This window comes from Lactuca serriola, chromosome 8, assembly GCF_051521515.1.
Source record: "Lactuca serriola cultivar US96UC23 chromosome 8, Lser_US96UC23_V15, whole genome shotgun sequence".
NCBI lineage: Eukaryota > Viridiplantae > Streptophyta > Magnoliopsida > Asterales > Asteraceae > Lactuca > Lactuca serriola.
This window is the reverse complement of record NC_136415.1, coordinates 12,221,510-12,238,522: the sequence shown is the minus strand read 5'-3', so window position 1 is coordinate 12,238,522 and position 17,013 is coordinate 12,221,510. Positions and strand designations below refer to the sequence as shown.

General features: G+C 36.5%; 1 protein-coding gene across 1 annotated transcript; it reads right to left on the bottom strand.

Annotated features, from left to right (window-relative positions):
* Nucleotides 1-12,805: 12,805 nt before the first annotated feature.
* On the bottom strand, nucleotides 12,806-15,593 carry LOC145068883 (Transducin/WD40 repeat-like superfamily protein). The gene is made up of 9 exons (XM_079015848.1): nucleotides 14,762-15,593; nucleotides 14,531-14,626; nucleotides 14,344-14,433; nucleotides 14,112-14,213; nucleotides 13,879-14,025; nucleotides 13,661-13,780; nucleotides 13,515-13,574; nucleotides 13,321-13,418; nucleotides 12,806-13,241 (listed from the first exon to the last, which is right to left on the bottom strand). Exons 1-9 carry the CDS (start codon nucleotides 15,224-15,226, stop codon nucleotides 13,094-13,096), a joined length of 1,326 nt encoding a protein of 441 aa, XP_078871974.1. The 5' UTR covers nucleotides 15,227-15,593; the 3' UTR covers nucleotides 12,806-13,093.
* Between the last annotated feature and the right edge of the window lie 1,420 nt (nucleotides 15,594-17,013).

Here is a 17,013-nt window from a genome sequence, read left to right as displayed (position 1 = left end):
TGGGTCAAAAATATGGTTTATACTTTGCTTTTCTAGGAAAATATATTTTTTCTATAATATAATATGTAATATTGTGGCTGTGTTCGGCTGCACTTGTGTGTGCGGCCGCACACCCTGTGTACGGCCGCACACGCGTGTGCAGCTGTATACTGGTGTGCTGCTGGTGGCCCATGTCTCATATAAATTGAGGATTTCATGTGGGAGTGTACGGTTAGTAGGCTAGAAGAGAATAGAGAGAAAGTTATAGAGAAGAGTGTGTGTGTGAGAGAGAATCTATGTATATGGAGCATCACTCAATTTAATTCAATATATCATAGATTCATCTTCTTCTTCTTCTCATTCTCTTCTATATTGATCTGACATCATCCAATTGATTGGGATTCCGCACCATCAATTGGATCTGATTGATACACAAGCAATTTGGGGACTTACAGTGATCTTGGAGTTGTACCTGCCATAAAGGAGCCCATGAAGATTTTCTGTAATAATGAAGGAGCGGTTGCCTTGACCAAGGAACCAAGGGATCATGGTAGATCTCGACACATCGACAGAAAATATCACTTTATTAGACATCGTGTAGAAGGACAACTCGTAGTGAAGAGGATATCGTCGGAAGATAACCCAGCAGATCCACTTACGAAGGAACTGAGTAGGGTTAAGCACTTCCAACATGCTAGGAGTATTGGGCTGAAGGATGATATTAGAATAGATTAGATAGTAGTAGAAACATGTAATAGATAAATGTAATTAACATTTGATGATTAAATAAAGGATTATTATTTATGAGTAATGTTACTGTCTTGTGTTAATTGTTTAACTATTGTTTCAATTTTGCATGTTTTGACTTCTAGAATAATTGAGTTTATTAAGAATAATCGAATTATTCAAATTGTCCACAATCGTTCATATGTTGGAAGTAGATATGAATGAAGATTGTCATGAATCGGTATGTAGATTGTCTAAATGGTATTAGACATAGAAAAGGGTTTCTGCAACGTTCATGAGTGCTTATGAACTGGTTTTGAGCATTGGAACAAACCCGCGCTTGCTGGAATCACCTTATGGAATATGATATAAAAGGGTGATCGCAAGACGATAATATCATATGGTCTTAAAACCTAGATATATGGTTTGTTATTTATTAATTGGTTGTACATTGATAATGCAAAAACGCATCAGTAACTCGGTGTTCTAAAATGCATTGTTGTGTATAGTTGATTAATGAATAAGTAAATGCATATAAGTCGAAGTTTATCTGTAACTTTTATTCCAAGAGGATAAAAGCGATATCTCGGCCGCTCGATGATTTGATTTGACTTATGTGCCGGGCCCGGTCAGAACTGAATTGATGTGTTCGATTAAGTTCTATGTCAAATAAATCGGAGATCGAGAAACCAAAATGCTAGACTAATTATTCCATAGAATTGTCAGCATGATATCTAACAGAGGATTGTGCGATCCCTTATCTAAAGGACAAGATTGATTAGATCAGAGTTTGACAGCGTCTTTGAGAGCTACGATTGCAAATCGAATTGTACTTGTGCATATAGTTACTAGACTTATCCAAGTGGGAGATTGTTGGAATAGTGTCTAAGGCTGCAACTATATTAGACAAGTATTTGACCCGACTGTGCATGGTCCTTTTGGGTTGCCTTCACCATAGCAACTTGACAGGATGATTTATTATGAGAGAATAAATATTATTAATATATTATGAGAATAATATAAGGAATAATAATATTCTTATTTGATTAATATAAGTCATAAATTAATTAGAATTAATTTGGTGACTTAAAGAGATTAATTAAATAAGAGGGTATAAACTGTCAATTGTTTGATAGTTACACTTTGGGCTGTAAATCCTTCTTGAATAGGGTTGGACGATTTATAGGGCTTGGGATAAGCCACAAATAGTCCAAGGACTTATCATGGTAAGGATTTGGATTGCTTTAAGGAAAGATTATCCAACTAGGGTTTAAGGGTGAAACCCTAGGAGCCTTACAAGTATAAATAGACCCCTAGGGCAAGGGAAATCGGCACCTTTGCTAAAGCAAAGAAACCCTGGCCGATTTTTATTCCCTCTCCTCTCTCTCAAATCATCCTCTTGCTAGTTGGTGTTTGTAAGCCATTAGAGGAGTGACATTTGTGACTCTAGAGCTCCAAGAACAAGAAGATCAAACAGGTGTTTCAAGGTAAGCTTCTAACTTTGATTTTGTATTGTTCTTATACTCAATTAGCAATTAGAAGTCTTGGATACAATGCATGTTTAATTAGAGAAACCTAGATCCACGCATTAGGGTTTGCATGTGCATATAGGAATGTTCATATGGCCAAAACCCATCAGTAACCCTAATTTAAATGAAATAATATTAATTCAAATTGGTAATTATCCAACTTCCTATTTATCTGCAAGGAATTTTCCAGATGTCATAGAATACCCTTAGAAACCGCCAACCCCTTCCAAGGGAGGTTTTGGAACCTCTTGCTCAACTATTGAACAATAACAATTAGACCCTTGCATTTTTTATTAATCCAATTAATCCTAATTAATTTATGAATAATTATTTAATAAATATTACTATTTCTAATTAATATATTATTTTCATAATATATTAATAAATTCATTTACTGTTATTTATTAATCATATAATAAACCAATAAATCAGTCTCTCTTTCTAAAAGGCATCATATTCAATTACTAGGTTTGAGGGCAATCCAAAAGGACTTTGATAATAATTCAAGTATATACTAATTCAGTTATTGGCTTAGACACCTAATCCAACAGTCTCCCACTTAGATAAGTCTATAACTGTAATTACTAGTATAACTTCTAAATTAGACAACAAAGTGTGCTTCCATAGCAACTGTTGAACTCTGAACTAAACAGACATTGGTCCTTAGATAATTGATCCAATATTCTTACATTCTAATAAATATCATACAGACATGAGATAGGGATTAGAATCAATCTCATTTTTCAAGTTTTGTTTCCAGATTTCTAATTTGTGATGAAGACATAAGACTTCAAATTAAACACATCAATTGAGTCCTGGTTGGGCCCAGCACTATAAGTCAACACCAAATCACCGAGGGGACCAAAAATATCACTTTTCCCATTAGGGAAAAAGGAAAAAATAAAATTCGACTTGTATGCTTGTATCCTTTACTCACCAAATCATACATGACACTGCGTTTTATAACATCATGTTACTGATGCGTTTTCGCAATACCAATGCACAACCGACTTGTAACTTACAACTCATATATCTCCGTTTTAAGAATATAAGATATTATCGTCTCAGAATGACTCGTGATATAATCCATGAAGTAATTCTATGAGCATGGGTTTATCTAATACTTAAATCTCCATTTCTAAGTACTCATGAATGTTGTAGCAATACAATTGCTATGTAACTCCCTTAGACAATCTACAATCTGATTCATGACAATCTTAATTCACCATTTATTCCCAAAGTATGAGTGACTATGGGATTTGAATAATTAAATTATTCTAGAAGTAAAACATGCAAAATGAAACACAAGAATAAATAATTGACAAAGGCAGTAAACAAAATCATAAATGATCTCTATTATTTAATCACCAAAAATCAATTACATTTATTTTGTTACAAGTTTCAAAATAATCATCTAACTACTAAAAATAATGTCATCTCTTAGACCAATGCTCCTAGCATGTTGACTATGCTTAATCCTACTCAGAGCCTTTGTGAGAGGATCTGCAGGATTATCTTCTGAAGAAACTCACTTCACTATGAGATGACGTTCTTCAACTCTATGTTTGATATAACGGTATTTTCTGTCGATATGTCTTGATTTACCATGATCTCTCGGTTCTTTGGTTAAAGCAACCACAACTTTATTATCGCATAAAAGTTCCATTGGCTCCTGAATGGTCAGAACTACTCCGAGATCGCCGATAAAGTTCTTCATCCAAGTCGCTTCCTTTGATGCTTCACTTGCCGCTATGTACTCTGATTCACAAGTAGAATCAGCCACAGTGTTTGGCTCCTGAATGGTTAGAACTACTCCGAGATCGCCGATAAAGTTCTTCAACTAATCCGCTTCCTTTGATGCTTCACTTTCCGTTATGTACTTTAATTCACAAGTAGAATCAGCCATTGTGTCTTTCTTGGAACTTTTCCAAGTAACTACTCCACCATTTAATGTAAACACCCAACCAGATTGAGAATGAAAGTTGTATATGTCTGTTTGAAAGCTAGCATCACTATACCCAATCACTCTCAACGTATCACTGCCACCAAGGACTAGATCCATGTCCTTTTTCCTTCGTAAATACTTGAGAATGTTCTTAAATGATGTCCAATGAGCTCTTCCAAGATTTCCCTGATAGCGACTGACCATGCTTAAAGCAAAGGACACATCAGGGCGAGTACATGTCATAGTGTACATGGTCGATCCTACAGCTGAATCATAAGGGACTCGACTCATATCAACTATCTCTTCATCCGTACTGGGACTTTAAGTCTTACTTAATTTGGCGTTGCTCTGAATAGGTAGCTCTCCTTTCTTGGAATTTTCCATACTAAACCATTTTAGTACCTTATCCAAGTATGTTCTTCGACTAAGTCCAATTAGTCTTCTCTTTCTATCTCTCAAAATTCTTATCCCGAGAATATAGGTTGCCTTTCATAGATCCTTCATAGCAAAACAATTTCCAAGCCAATATTTCACTTCTTGCAAGGTTGGAATGTCGTTTTCCATGAGTAGTATATCATCAACATACAATACTAGAAAAGTTACTATACTCCCACTAGCTTTGACATAGACGCATAACTCATCTTCACTTCTAGAGAAACCAAATTCTTTGACTTTCTCATGGAAACAATGATTCCAACTGTGAGACGCTTGTTTCGATCCATAAATGGATTTCTCAAGCTTACACACTCTATTGGGAAACTTTGCATCAACAAAACCCTCCGGCTAACTCATGTAAACATCCTCAGCCAACTTCCTGTTAACGAAAGCAGTTTTGACATCCATCTGCCAGATTTCATAATCATGAAAGGCAGCTATGGTAATCATTATCCTAATAGATTTTATCTTAGCCACTGGTGAGAAAGTCTCATCATAGTCAATCCTTGGAGTTTGAGTAAAGCCCTTCGTAACCAGTCGAGCCTTGAATGTGTGCATATTGCCATCCATGTCGGTCTTCTTCTTGAAGATCCATTTGCACCCAAATATCTTCCGACCAGGTTTTTGATCAACTAAATTCCACTCTTGGTTATCATACATGGACTTGATCTCGATGTCTGTTGACTTTTTCCATTTTGAAGCCTCAGGGTCCGCCATTGTTTCCTTGTAATTAGCTGGTACTTCCAAATATACCAGTGTACGATTATTGATATACGTATCACTATCTATAGTTATATGGAAACCATAGAATTCAGGTGGCATGTTAACTCTACTGGAACGACGAAGAGGTAATGAATTGTCAACCGTCTCAAATGGAACTTCATCCTGTGGTTGAGTGTTGGTGTCTTCTAAGGTCCCTTCATTGGTTGACTCCTGAATCTCTTCAAGGTCAATTGTGCTCCCATTGTCCTCTTTACATATGAGCTCTCTCTCACGAAAGAATCTTCTTCGGGCTACAAAGACCACATTTTCACTAGGCCTGTAGAACAAATATCCAAATGACTTTTGTGGGTAGCCAATAAAAATACACTTCTCACTTCTGGCTTCTAGCTTATCATGAGTCTCTCGTCTAACGAAATCTTCACAACCCCAGACTTTTATATGTGCTAACGAGGGAACCTACCCTATCTACATCTCGTAAGGTGTTTTGGCAACCTTTTTAGTAGGGACAAGATTTAGGATATGGGCGGTTGTCTCTAAGGCATACCCCTAAAATGAAATGAGAAGAGTGGCTCGACTCATCATGGAACGAACCATGTCTAACAAGGTCCGTTTGTGCCTCTCATCCACACCATGAAGTTGTGGTGTCCTAGGAGGAGTCAATTGTGAAACTATTCTATATTTCTTGAGGTATTCGTGAAACTCAATACTAAGATACTATCCTCCTCTATCCGATTAGAGCATCTTTATCTTCCTATCTAATTAATTCTCGAATTCATGTTTAAACTCTTTGAACTTTTCAAAGGTTTTTGATTTATGTTTGATCAAGTAGATATAACCATACCTTCTATAATCATCCAACATAGTCTCGCATTCGGGTCTGTTTTTGAATGCTGCAAGAATTTCCCCGCCGATTTTAGGTTTACAAGAGAGTGTAATTGATGCATCAAAAACCACGTCGTGTTGCACAAATAAAAAATGTGTTATCACTTCATTCTAAAATGGAAATGACCAATATTCCGGAGCAGTTTCGGACCTGTTCTTCATGTTCCGGACGAGTTCATCGTGTTCTGGAACATTTCTTCGCGTTCCGGAGGCTTCTGGAATAAAATTTTAAGATCTAGAACATGACTTTTCGATGTAAATAAACAATATCTAAACATTTAAACTAATTTTCAGTTGGTCCTGCACCAATGGAATTTTAATTTAAGCTCTAGAACATTTTAAGTTCATTAAACAAACAAATAAAAAACAAAGAACGTAACCATAAAATAACGGGATCGTGGTGCTTGTCTTCCATGTTGGAAATAGGTGTTGATGCGTGTCGGAGATGGGAGTTGCGTGTCAGAATCGAGTCGGAATGTCATAATCGAGTCATAACGTGAGAATCTAAATGCCTGTTTCAGGAATGAAATTGTCGCCTCAAAATATATTCCGGATTTTGAAATTCAAAATCCCGATCTGAAACATATACGATTGATCTGGAATAGGTATTCCAGATCCAATGAAATGGATCGGGACACCTGAAAAATAATCTGAAATTCGTTCTGGAACGACCCATTCCGGAATACAAGGTTATTTTACAAAATAAAAAGGTTATATTTTTAGAAACAAGCCCAAAAAAGTGGTTAGATTACTCAATTTCCCAAAAAAAAACCCCTTCAAATTTCATATAAAAATAAGCTTCGTTATTTTAGACGACTTATACGTTAAAAGCTAATAAAACCCCAAAATCCCATAAGAATAGTATTAGACTATGATATATTTACACATGATTTGTACTGTTCTATAAATCAAAGGTGGTAAACTGTAATATTTGTATCTATATATGTTTGATATCAATGACAAGGAAATCAATTTTGGCATTACGTGCTATCATGGTATCAGAGCAGATCTGATGACCTAAAATTCTCAGCCGACCCTACTTCTGAATTCTTCAGCCGACCCTACCACCCTCTGCCACCGTTACTGTCTTTTTTCTTACATTCCATCTCCTTCTCCATTGAATTCCTGTTGTTGTCTCTCTCTCCGTAGATAAACTTCACCCATCAATCACAGTGACAAACATCAAAAAATTCATACCAATCACCCTGGAACAAGAAACCGATCCATATACATCATGGGCTAAACTTTTTAAGATAATCTATCGTGCCTATGAAGTTCTCGATCACATTATTCCAGTGAGACTGCTCCTACTACGTAAGACAAAGAAAAATCTAAAGAAACTCCTACTGTCTCCAAGGAACTATGGAACCGTCTTGATGCAATTATTCTATAGTGGATAAATGGTATCATTTCCACATACCTTTTGTGTACTATTATTAAACCTAATGTAACTGCAGAGGTTGCATGGAATTCTATGTCCAATCTCTTTCAATACAATCGGGCTACTAGGGCTATCTATCTGCAAAAATCAATTCTCAAATACAAAGCTTTCCTCATTTTCTAACATTGCTTCCTACTACAAAGAACTAAAAACTCTTTCAGACAAACCCTCTAATGTGGATGTTGCGGTCACCGAACAACAATTGGTCCTACAACTAATTGCATGCTTAAATGATCAATATGAAGGGGTTGTCATGCTAATTCAACAAACCACCCCTTTACCTGATTTTTTTTAAGCAAGATCTCGACTCATTCTGGAAGAATCTCGCAAGGCACATTAGGCCTCTGGGACTACCCTTCTGTCCACTACAACAACCCCTCCCTCCTCATAACTTCCTGCTTCCACATCTGGTTCTCATCAGGCTTTACAAACCACCATTTTCCCTTCTCAACCCTATCAGTGACATGGTGGGCACGGGTCTGACTCTACATGGAAGCATGGACAAGGCCGTGGGGGTGAAGTAATGGACGAGGTCGGTCTCGAGGTCATCCCAACTATGGTAACAATTCAGGTCCATATGGTTTTTACTCTCCACAACCTTGGAACAATCAATCTCAACTTTGGAACTCGTTTAATCATCCCTAGAATGCACCTCTTTGCCCCTACCCAAAACCCCTGGTTATCGAACACCTTCACAATCAGCAAAGATATGTAGTGCACCCCCCCCCCCCCTCCTAAGTTGCTTATGCTTCATCAGAGTCATCATACATTCCAACCAACATAGAGTAGGCCATGCATACGGTGACTCTCAATCCAGACCAGAACTGGTACCTTGACACCAGTGTAACAAATCACATGACCAACATAACAGGTAATCTCTCAACTTATGTCAATAATAGCATGTTAAACAATATCATCGTTAGTAATTGGTCTCAAATACGTACTCTCGGTACTTGACACACAACCCTTAAACCTCTTATCCACCTTTCAAACTTCAAAATATTCTTATTGCACCTAACCTTATTAAAAACTTATTATATGTTCTTCGTATTACAATTGATAACTCATTTTCTATTGAGTTTGACATGTTTGGCTTTCTTGTGAAGGATTTTCATACCAAGATTCCCATCCTCCGATGTGACAGCACCAGAGAACTCTACCCGCTTTCTTTACCTTCTACTCGCTTCACAAGTCTATCCACCTTTGTTGCTCTCTCTCAAGACATCTGGCACCATCGCTTGGGACACTCAGGCTCTTCTTTATTGCGTGTTTTAAATAAACAAAAGTCTATTTCTGTTTCTAAGATTTCTTAAAAATGTTTATGTCAGTCATGTGTTTTTGGCAAACATGTTAAATTACCTTTTCATGATTCTTTATCTAGTATTTCTCTTCCATTTGATATCATGCACAGTGAACTATAGACATCACATGTGCTCAGCACGGGTGGTCATCGTTATTATATATTATTTTTGGATGATTATACTAATTTATTGTGGACATATCCTTTATCAAACAAATCAAATGCCTTTTGTGCCTTTTCAATATTTCAATCACTAATCAAAACCCAATTCGAACGTCCAATTAAAACTTTCCAATGCGACAACGGTACTAAATATAATAATCTAACTTTTCACAATTTTTGTACCCAAAACAGAATGGTTTTCCATTTCTCCTATCCCTATACACCAGCTCAAAATGGTAAAGTTGAAAGAAAAATTAGATCCATAAACAATATTGTCAAAACTCTTCTCACCCACGCCTCTCTCCCCCCATCATTTTGGCACCATGCCCTTTCCATGGCCACATATCTTCTTAACATTCTTCCCTCTAAAACCAAAAACAATCTCACCCCTACCTTTCTTCTGTATCTTATCCACCCCACTTACACACACCTAAGAACATTTTGTTGCTTGTGTTACCCGTTACTTCCTTCCACCTCCATTCACAAGTTAGCAATCCGCTCATCCCCTTGTGTTTTCCTTGGGTACCCCTCGAACCATAGGGGGTACAAGTCATATGATCTCTCTTCCCACAAAATCATTATTTGTCGTCGTGTATAATTTAATGAAAATATCTTCACGTTTTTTAAAAAAAAACACACCCAACACCTTCTTATGAATTTCTCTACTCAAACCTCTCGTCCGAACCTCACCCATCTATTTAGGACTCTGTCCAAACTCCTACTCCTCCTTCTACAATTTATAACCCACCTACTCAACTTCGTACCCAACCCATGAACTAGCAAACCCCATTCACTTTTCCCCCTTCACACATGTTCAGCCAAGATCCTCCTTCTACACTCAAAACCTACAGTTGCCGATCTAAACAACACCAACCCTCACAACATCCTGCCACTTCTACCTCGCCTCCTCCTTAACCACCCTCAATCCCTGCCCAAAATAGTCCACGTACAGCTAGACCTACCCACCATATCCATACCCGTAGCATGATCGGAAACTCAAAGCCAAAACAATACCCCAACCTCAGTACCTCTTTTGTTGTACCTATTCCTAAAAACCCAACCTAAGCCTTGACCTCTCCGGTTTAGACCCAAGCCATGACTAATGTGTTTCGTGCTCTTATCGATAATAACACTTGGGAGCTTATACCTCGTCTTCCGGACATGAATATAATACGGTGTATGTGGATATTTAAACATAAAAAAGTCTGATGGCTCACTTAAACGCTATAAGGCGTGTTAATCTGTGATGGCAGGTCACAATAGGTAGGAGTAGACTATACAGAAACTTTCAGTCCAGTGGTTAAAGCGACTACCATTAGAATCGTTCTCAGCATTGCCTTGCATCACAATTAGACTATAAACCAGTCGGATGTTAAAAATGCATTCATTCACGGGTACCTATCCAAGACTGTCTATATGCATCAGCCGCCTGTTTTAAGAATCAATAGTTTCCTAACCATGCTTTTCATCTCAAACGACCCCTTTATGGTCTCAAACAAGCTCCATGGGCCTGGTACCAACGATTTACAGATTATGTCACTTCTTTAGGATTTCATCACAGTTCTAGCGATCACTCACTATTTATTTATCGACACGGGGTAGACACGACTTATCTCATTTTATATGTTGACAATATATTTTTGACTACTTCTTTAGTACTCAAAGCTCGTCTCATGTCTTAGTTAGCCAAGGAATTTGCAATAAAAGATCTAGGTCTGTTGAGCTATTTTTTGGGTATTTCGGTTACTCGCCAACGCGGTGGACTTTACCTATCTCAACCGAAATATACCCAAGAAAATATGCATCGTGCTAAAATGGATAACTGCAGCCTGGTTCACACTCCAGTTGACACAACCGGTAAACTTTTTGCGGATTTGGGGAACTTAATTGATGATCCTATTTCATATTGCAACCTAGCTGGGGCCTTGCAATACCTAACTTTCACGAGACCAGACATTTCATATGTTGTTCAGCAGATTTGTATGCATATGCATGCCCCACGATCTAGTCACCTTAATGCCTTGAACCGGATCCTTAGATACATGAAAGGCACACTGTCTATGGGCCTCCATATACGTCTCGGTCATCTTTCATCCCTTGTCTCATATACATATGCAGATTGGGTGGGATGCCCTGACACCTGGCGTTCCACATCTGGCTACTGCATTTACCTCAGGGAAAATCTTATTTCTTGGTCCTCGAAATGACAGACGACTATCTCCTGATTTAGTGTTGAGGCTGAATACAAGGGGTAGCCAATGTAGTTACTGAAATTTGTTGGTTCAAGAACCTTCTTCTTGAATTGGGTTCCCATCCGTCTCGGACCTCTATCGTCTACTGTGACTACATTAGTGCTATTGACATGACCGGTAATCCGGTTCATCATCAATGCACTAAACACATTGAGATTGACATTCATTTTGTTCGAGACAAAGTGCAGCAGGGCCAGATACATGTTCTACATGTTCCTTCTCGATACAATTTTGTAGATATCTTCACCAAGGGTTTACCACGGGTTCTTTTCAATGACTTTCGTTCCAGTCTAAGCATCTACAACCATCCTCCTTAGACTGAGGGGGTATATTAGACTAGGATATATTTACACATTATTTGTACTTGTCTATAAGTCAAATGTGGTAAATTGTAATATTTGTATCTATATATAGTTGTTATCATGGATTTAAAAATTGTGAAAAACGCACGCCTTGAGGCGCGCCTCAAGGCGAATCGGATGCAGGTCGTATTAGAGGTGCTGCTTCTATGGTTGGATTTGAGATGTACCCTTCGTCCTGGTTAAGCGTAAAGGAAGCGGTAGAAACGATGCGTATACATGAAGCATACGTTTTGATTTTTAGCCTAATTTTGACTTATTTTGACTTTTTTATTTTCCAGTCGCACCTAGTCTTCTTCTCATCTTACCTATTCTTCTTCCTAGCATCGCATTTGTTCTTCATATCATCACGTCTGGTAATTCTTCCTCAATTGATGAAATTGATGTTCCATACATTCTATTGAGTCTACCATATGTTGTTTGGATATCCAATTGCTTGATACTGACACACATTTCGACATAAATTGGAAGCATCAAATCAGAATTTGTTAAAATATACGTTCAAACCTTTGGAGATTCAGTTATATATGAGAAATTTACAAATATAGCTTAATCTTTTAATTATTTTGTAGAAAAGAACCAAAAAAACTCAAATTACAAAAGAGTCATCAAAATCGCAGATGAACTCTTGTTCATCTGCGAACGTACAAGTCGCTATAGCGCATCCGTGTTTTATTTTTTTTATTTTTTTGCTATTTTTCACAAAGTAATTAACATATTTTGCTAAATTTGCAATTTTCTCATTATATATTATTATAGTTTCAATTATATTTTATTTTTTATAAGATTATAATTTTTATATTTATTTTTTAATTCCACACCTTGTAAGGCAAAGGGAAAGCGCCTAGAGGCTCGATTCCATTCTTTTAAACTTTGGTTGCTATCAATGAGAAGGAAATCAATTTTGGCATTAAGTTCTATCAAATAGATTAAAGGGAGAGGAAACGACTCATAAATGACCTCCCACATAGTCATACAGACAGACAGAAAGAGAAAATGAGGCAAAGCTTTTGTTCATATCTGAATCAACATATCTAGTTATAGAAGAACACATACAATAACAACATAATAATGCTTACATCAAACGATTTGGAAACCTTCCATTATGCAGCCACCTCTTTCTGTTTCTGATACAAAAATAAAATCATCCAAAATGATTGATACACAAATATGCAAAACTTCAGCAACAAAAACCTAAAACTTGAGTCGAGCTTCTCTTCTCACAATGAATGACCATGATTACTTTACGTTGCACAACAAGGAACCAAAGTAAAACTTTTTCGTTAAATATTACAAGAAAGAAAAAAAAAGTCGCTCAAAAGTCAAATAGTGGACAAATATCTGAATTTTATATCATCTCTCATGCAGATGAAGGTTGGGGTGTTTGATCAGCCAACCATTGCCATACTCTAACTTCTCCTGTTCCATCGCCTGTGAAGAATATATTTGGACCACCATGTATAGATCGAATCTCTTGTTTTGCAAATATTTTCCCCCTTTCAGCAAACCTATTAAATATTATTATCATTATCAATCACACAACTAACTTCTTTTAAATTTTTTTTTTTTTAAAAAAAAAAAACTTACGATGGCAAGTCGTATGCACGAACAGTGTTGTCGTTGCAAGCGCAGAGCAATACAGGCTTGGATTCTAGATCGTGCATTCCACATAAAGTGAGTAAGCCCTATATACCAAATTAATTCCATCAAAAAAAAATGACTACTAAAAAATGAATATTATATATGCAAAAAAGCTAAAAATGGTTTGATTATCAACATACATGTTCTTCGGTATGTGTGTAAGTTACTTCCAAGTTCCCACTATCTGTAGCTGCCCACACCTACACACACAACTAAGCATAATAAGTAATTATACGTGAAAAAGCTTAAATAAGATCATGTTATAAAGAAATGGTGTCATCAAAACCTTTATTGTTTTGTCAAGTGAACATGATAAAAGAAACTGATCCCAACAAAGAACCGACATCACAACAGAAGTATGATCTGTCAAGGTCTGTAAACACTGCAAATTTTCAAGATTCCAAACCTGAAAACAAAGTAATAATATGCAGAAAGAAAAAAAGGTCAAAATCCAAAAAAAAAAAGACAAGAAACCATTAGCATTAATGCAATTCTTCAACTTACTCGTATAGATTTATCCATGGAACCAGAGTATAATCTATTAGCCCCAACAACTAATGTCACAACAGCTGATGTGTGCCCTTGAAGTGAAGCAGCTGGTTCAAAGCAGTTAGTGGCAACATTATATCTCCATGCCAATATATTCCCATCCTGCAACAATAAATCTTTATGTTTTCAAACAAAAACTAAAACCAAAAAAGAGATTAACACAAAATCACAAACAGTAAACAAATTACCTGTACACCTGCAAAGAGTAAATCACTGCCTACAACAAGAGAATAGACTTGCCCAACAGGTCCATTCAGACTCAGCTCTGCAGAAGTTTGCACATTCCATGCCTATGGTGTCGTAATGACATTATGACAATAACAAAAGTGGTAGATTCAGAAAAATGGTAAAACCCAAAAGTGAAATGATGAAAGATAATGTTGGAAACAAGATAGTTTGAAGGTGGTTATAAAGAAGTACCTTGACAAGATTTGGTAGACCAACAAACATCCATGGGCCTTCACTAAGCATACAGCCAACTTCACCACCCAAATTAATAACCCCTGCACACTACAACGAAACCAAAAGGACAACAATATATGATTGAACTCCAGTATCCTTCATTTGATCAAAACGATAACTAAAGAACAGTGGTGAATATAGCAACCTGTCCGGATTGGCAATCCCAAACCCTAACAGTTTCGTCTTTACTCCCAGTATAAAGCTTATCAGAACCAGCTGGTAGTGCAATGCCACTAACAACCTGTGAAATTAACCATCGAAAGAAGACGACTTCTTTAGTTTCATGCAAAGATCGGAATAAGAACACAATCAAAGTATCAAACCCAATGCCACCAATATATCGCTACAAAAGAAGACTTCAAATTCATAGGTATACCTTCTGGTGACCTTCAAGCTGTGTTAACATCGCGAAACAATTGGCCGAAGACCATGAATGCAAATACCTGCACTTATCCCCATAACCACATTTACCTTGTACCCAAAAGTTGCAAATCTTCTCTGTCTTCTTGAAAACAGCTCCTTTACTACTACTATTATTATTATCTATAGCGTTCCCTCCTCGTCCACCGCCCCTTCCCCACGTATTAGGGCCGTTGAAATTAGAACCACCACCCCTCCGTGCCGTTGTCGATCGTTGATCGTCGGTGGAGAAACCATGAGGCCTCTTCGACGACGCAGTTCCATTTGCCGGCGCCGATAATTCCCTGTGTAAAAAGGGACAAGGAAACCGGTTGCAGTTGCCCGCTCTCCAATGGTAGCATACTTTTTGATTTCTGTTATCGTTGTGCTGCTGAGACGGCCCTAATCTATTAAACACACGTTTTCCTCCATCGAAATCCATCTATGCAACAGGCCAATTTAATATATGCGTATGATCATCACACGGAACAAAATCAGAACGAATGCCCGCCTCCTCGAGATAATAAAGAGGTAATAAGTAGAAATTGGAGAGATAGTATGAGTTTAGAAAGAAAGAATGTCAAGAATCTGAATTTTCAGATATCAAGGCGGTGAATTAGTGCAAAATTTATGGATTTAGGGTTTAAACGGATCAAGATCAAGAACCCTAATATGGTGAGTAAGGATTGATAAATCGAAAAGGGGGTATATTCGGTATAATAAGCCTATGACGCCATGTCTACGCTAACTGAGAAAGAGGAAATATTTGGATATGGCGATTGTATAAGATTTTATAAACGATTTCGAGCCGTTTGATTCTATGGATCGCGTCGTAAACGGTCCATATGACAAGGTGGAAGGCATTATCGAGTCGGTAGTGATGTAGTGTCACGTGCTACGTGCTGTGTTTAGACCAATCAAGGGCTAACCTGGTTCATTTTGTTAAACAAACAAGCAAAGATCTTTGAGAAAAATAAATAAATGTTCCTTTTGGTTTTTCTTAGAGCATACGGTGTAGGACCATAAAGCCGTGGAGGTGCCTATGTGGCACCTTCATAATGCCGTCGTAACACCACAAATACCGCTCCTGCTTCTCGTTTTGGTGTTGTTCGTTGCTGGCATAACGCCAGTTTCTTTCTTTCTTCCTCTTTCTTTTCTTTGATTTTCTTTTTTTTTTTCATCACCTCAACGAGGTTAAGATTGGGAATATCATTCCCTCTAGAAGTCATGAAGAGTTGCAGGTGATGTGGCACCCTTGTGGATGGGAATGGATGTGACCCATATCTAATGCTCTTATATTTTGGGTTTTCGTCCTTAATTTTTTTTACATGAATAGTCTTTTGGTTTCAATTTTATGTAAAGGTAGCCAATCTTTTTATTTGATTTTTATAAATATGACAAAATTTCACAAATAGTCTTTATGGTTTTAATTTTGTTTTAAAATAGTCTTTATGAAACTTTTTTTTGTATGAATGGTTTATTTAGACAAAACTTTACATTCAATTGGTCCTTGTGATGAATGTTCATTTCATGGATCCGTTGAATTGATGAATTTTTTGGATAATGACAATTTTCTGACATTTTATGAAATTTCGTCTAAAGAATATTTGTGAAATTTCGTGAAATGATCATTTATGAAATTTTAAAAAAATCTAGTAAATCTTGTATTAATCATCATAAATCAAATAAAAAGGTAAAAAAAAACTAAAACATAGAAAATTAATCATCATAAATCAAATAAAAATGTAAAAAAGCTAAAACATAGAAAATGTAATATTTATATAAATAAAAATGTAAAACTTACTATCTTTAACCCTAATGAAAATATATTTTATTTCGTATATAAATATTTTTTGTTGTATAAACTCTAAATTTTATCTAAAATATTTAAACTATGATACATATTAAATATTTTTTTTCTATTTTTTATCTAAAAAAATTAAAAGTATAAAAACAACATCATTTTTAACATTTATGTGATATTATTTTTGAGACTCAATTACACCCTACATCACTAACGACTGGAGTATAATTTGGTCGTGTTTGGGTTCACATGGTGTAATTAGGTCGCATTTTGAAAACACAAAGTTTTTAAACATATAAAATATTTTTATTTTCCTTTAAAGAAAATAAACTGAATGGAATTAATGTCATATTGTTAATATGGTTAACTATTTTAGCATGAGTAGGAACTATGGGTGATAATTTTCGACAAAACTCGTAACTCGA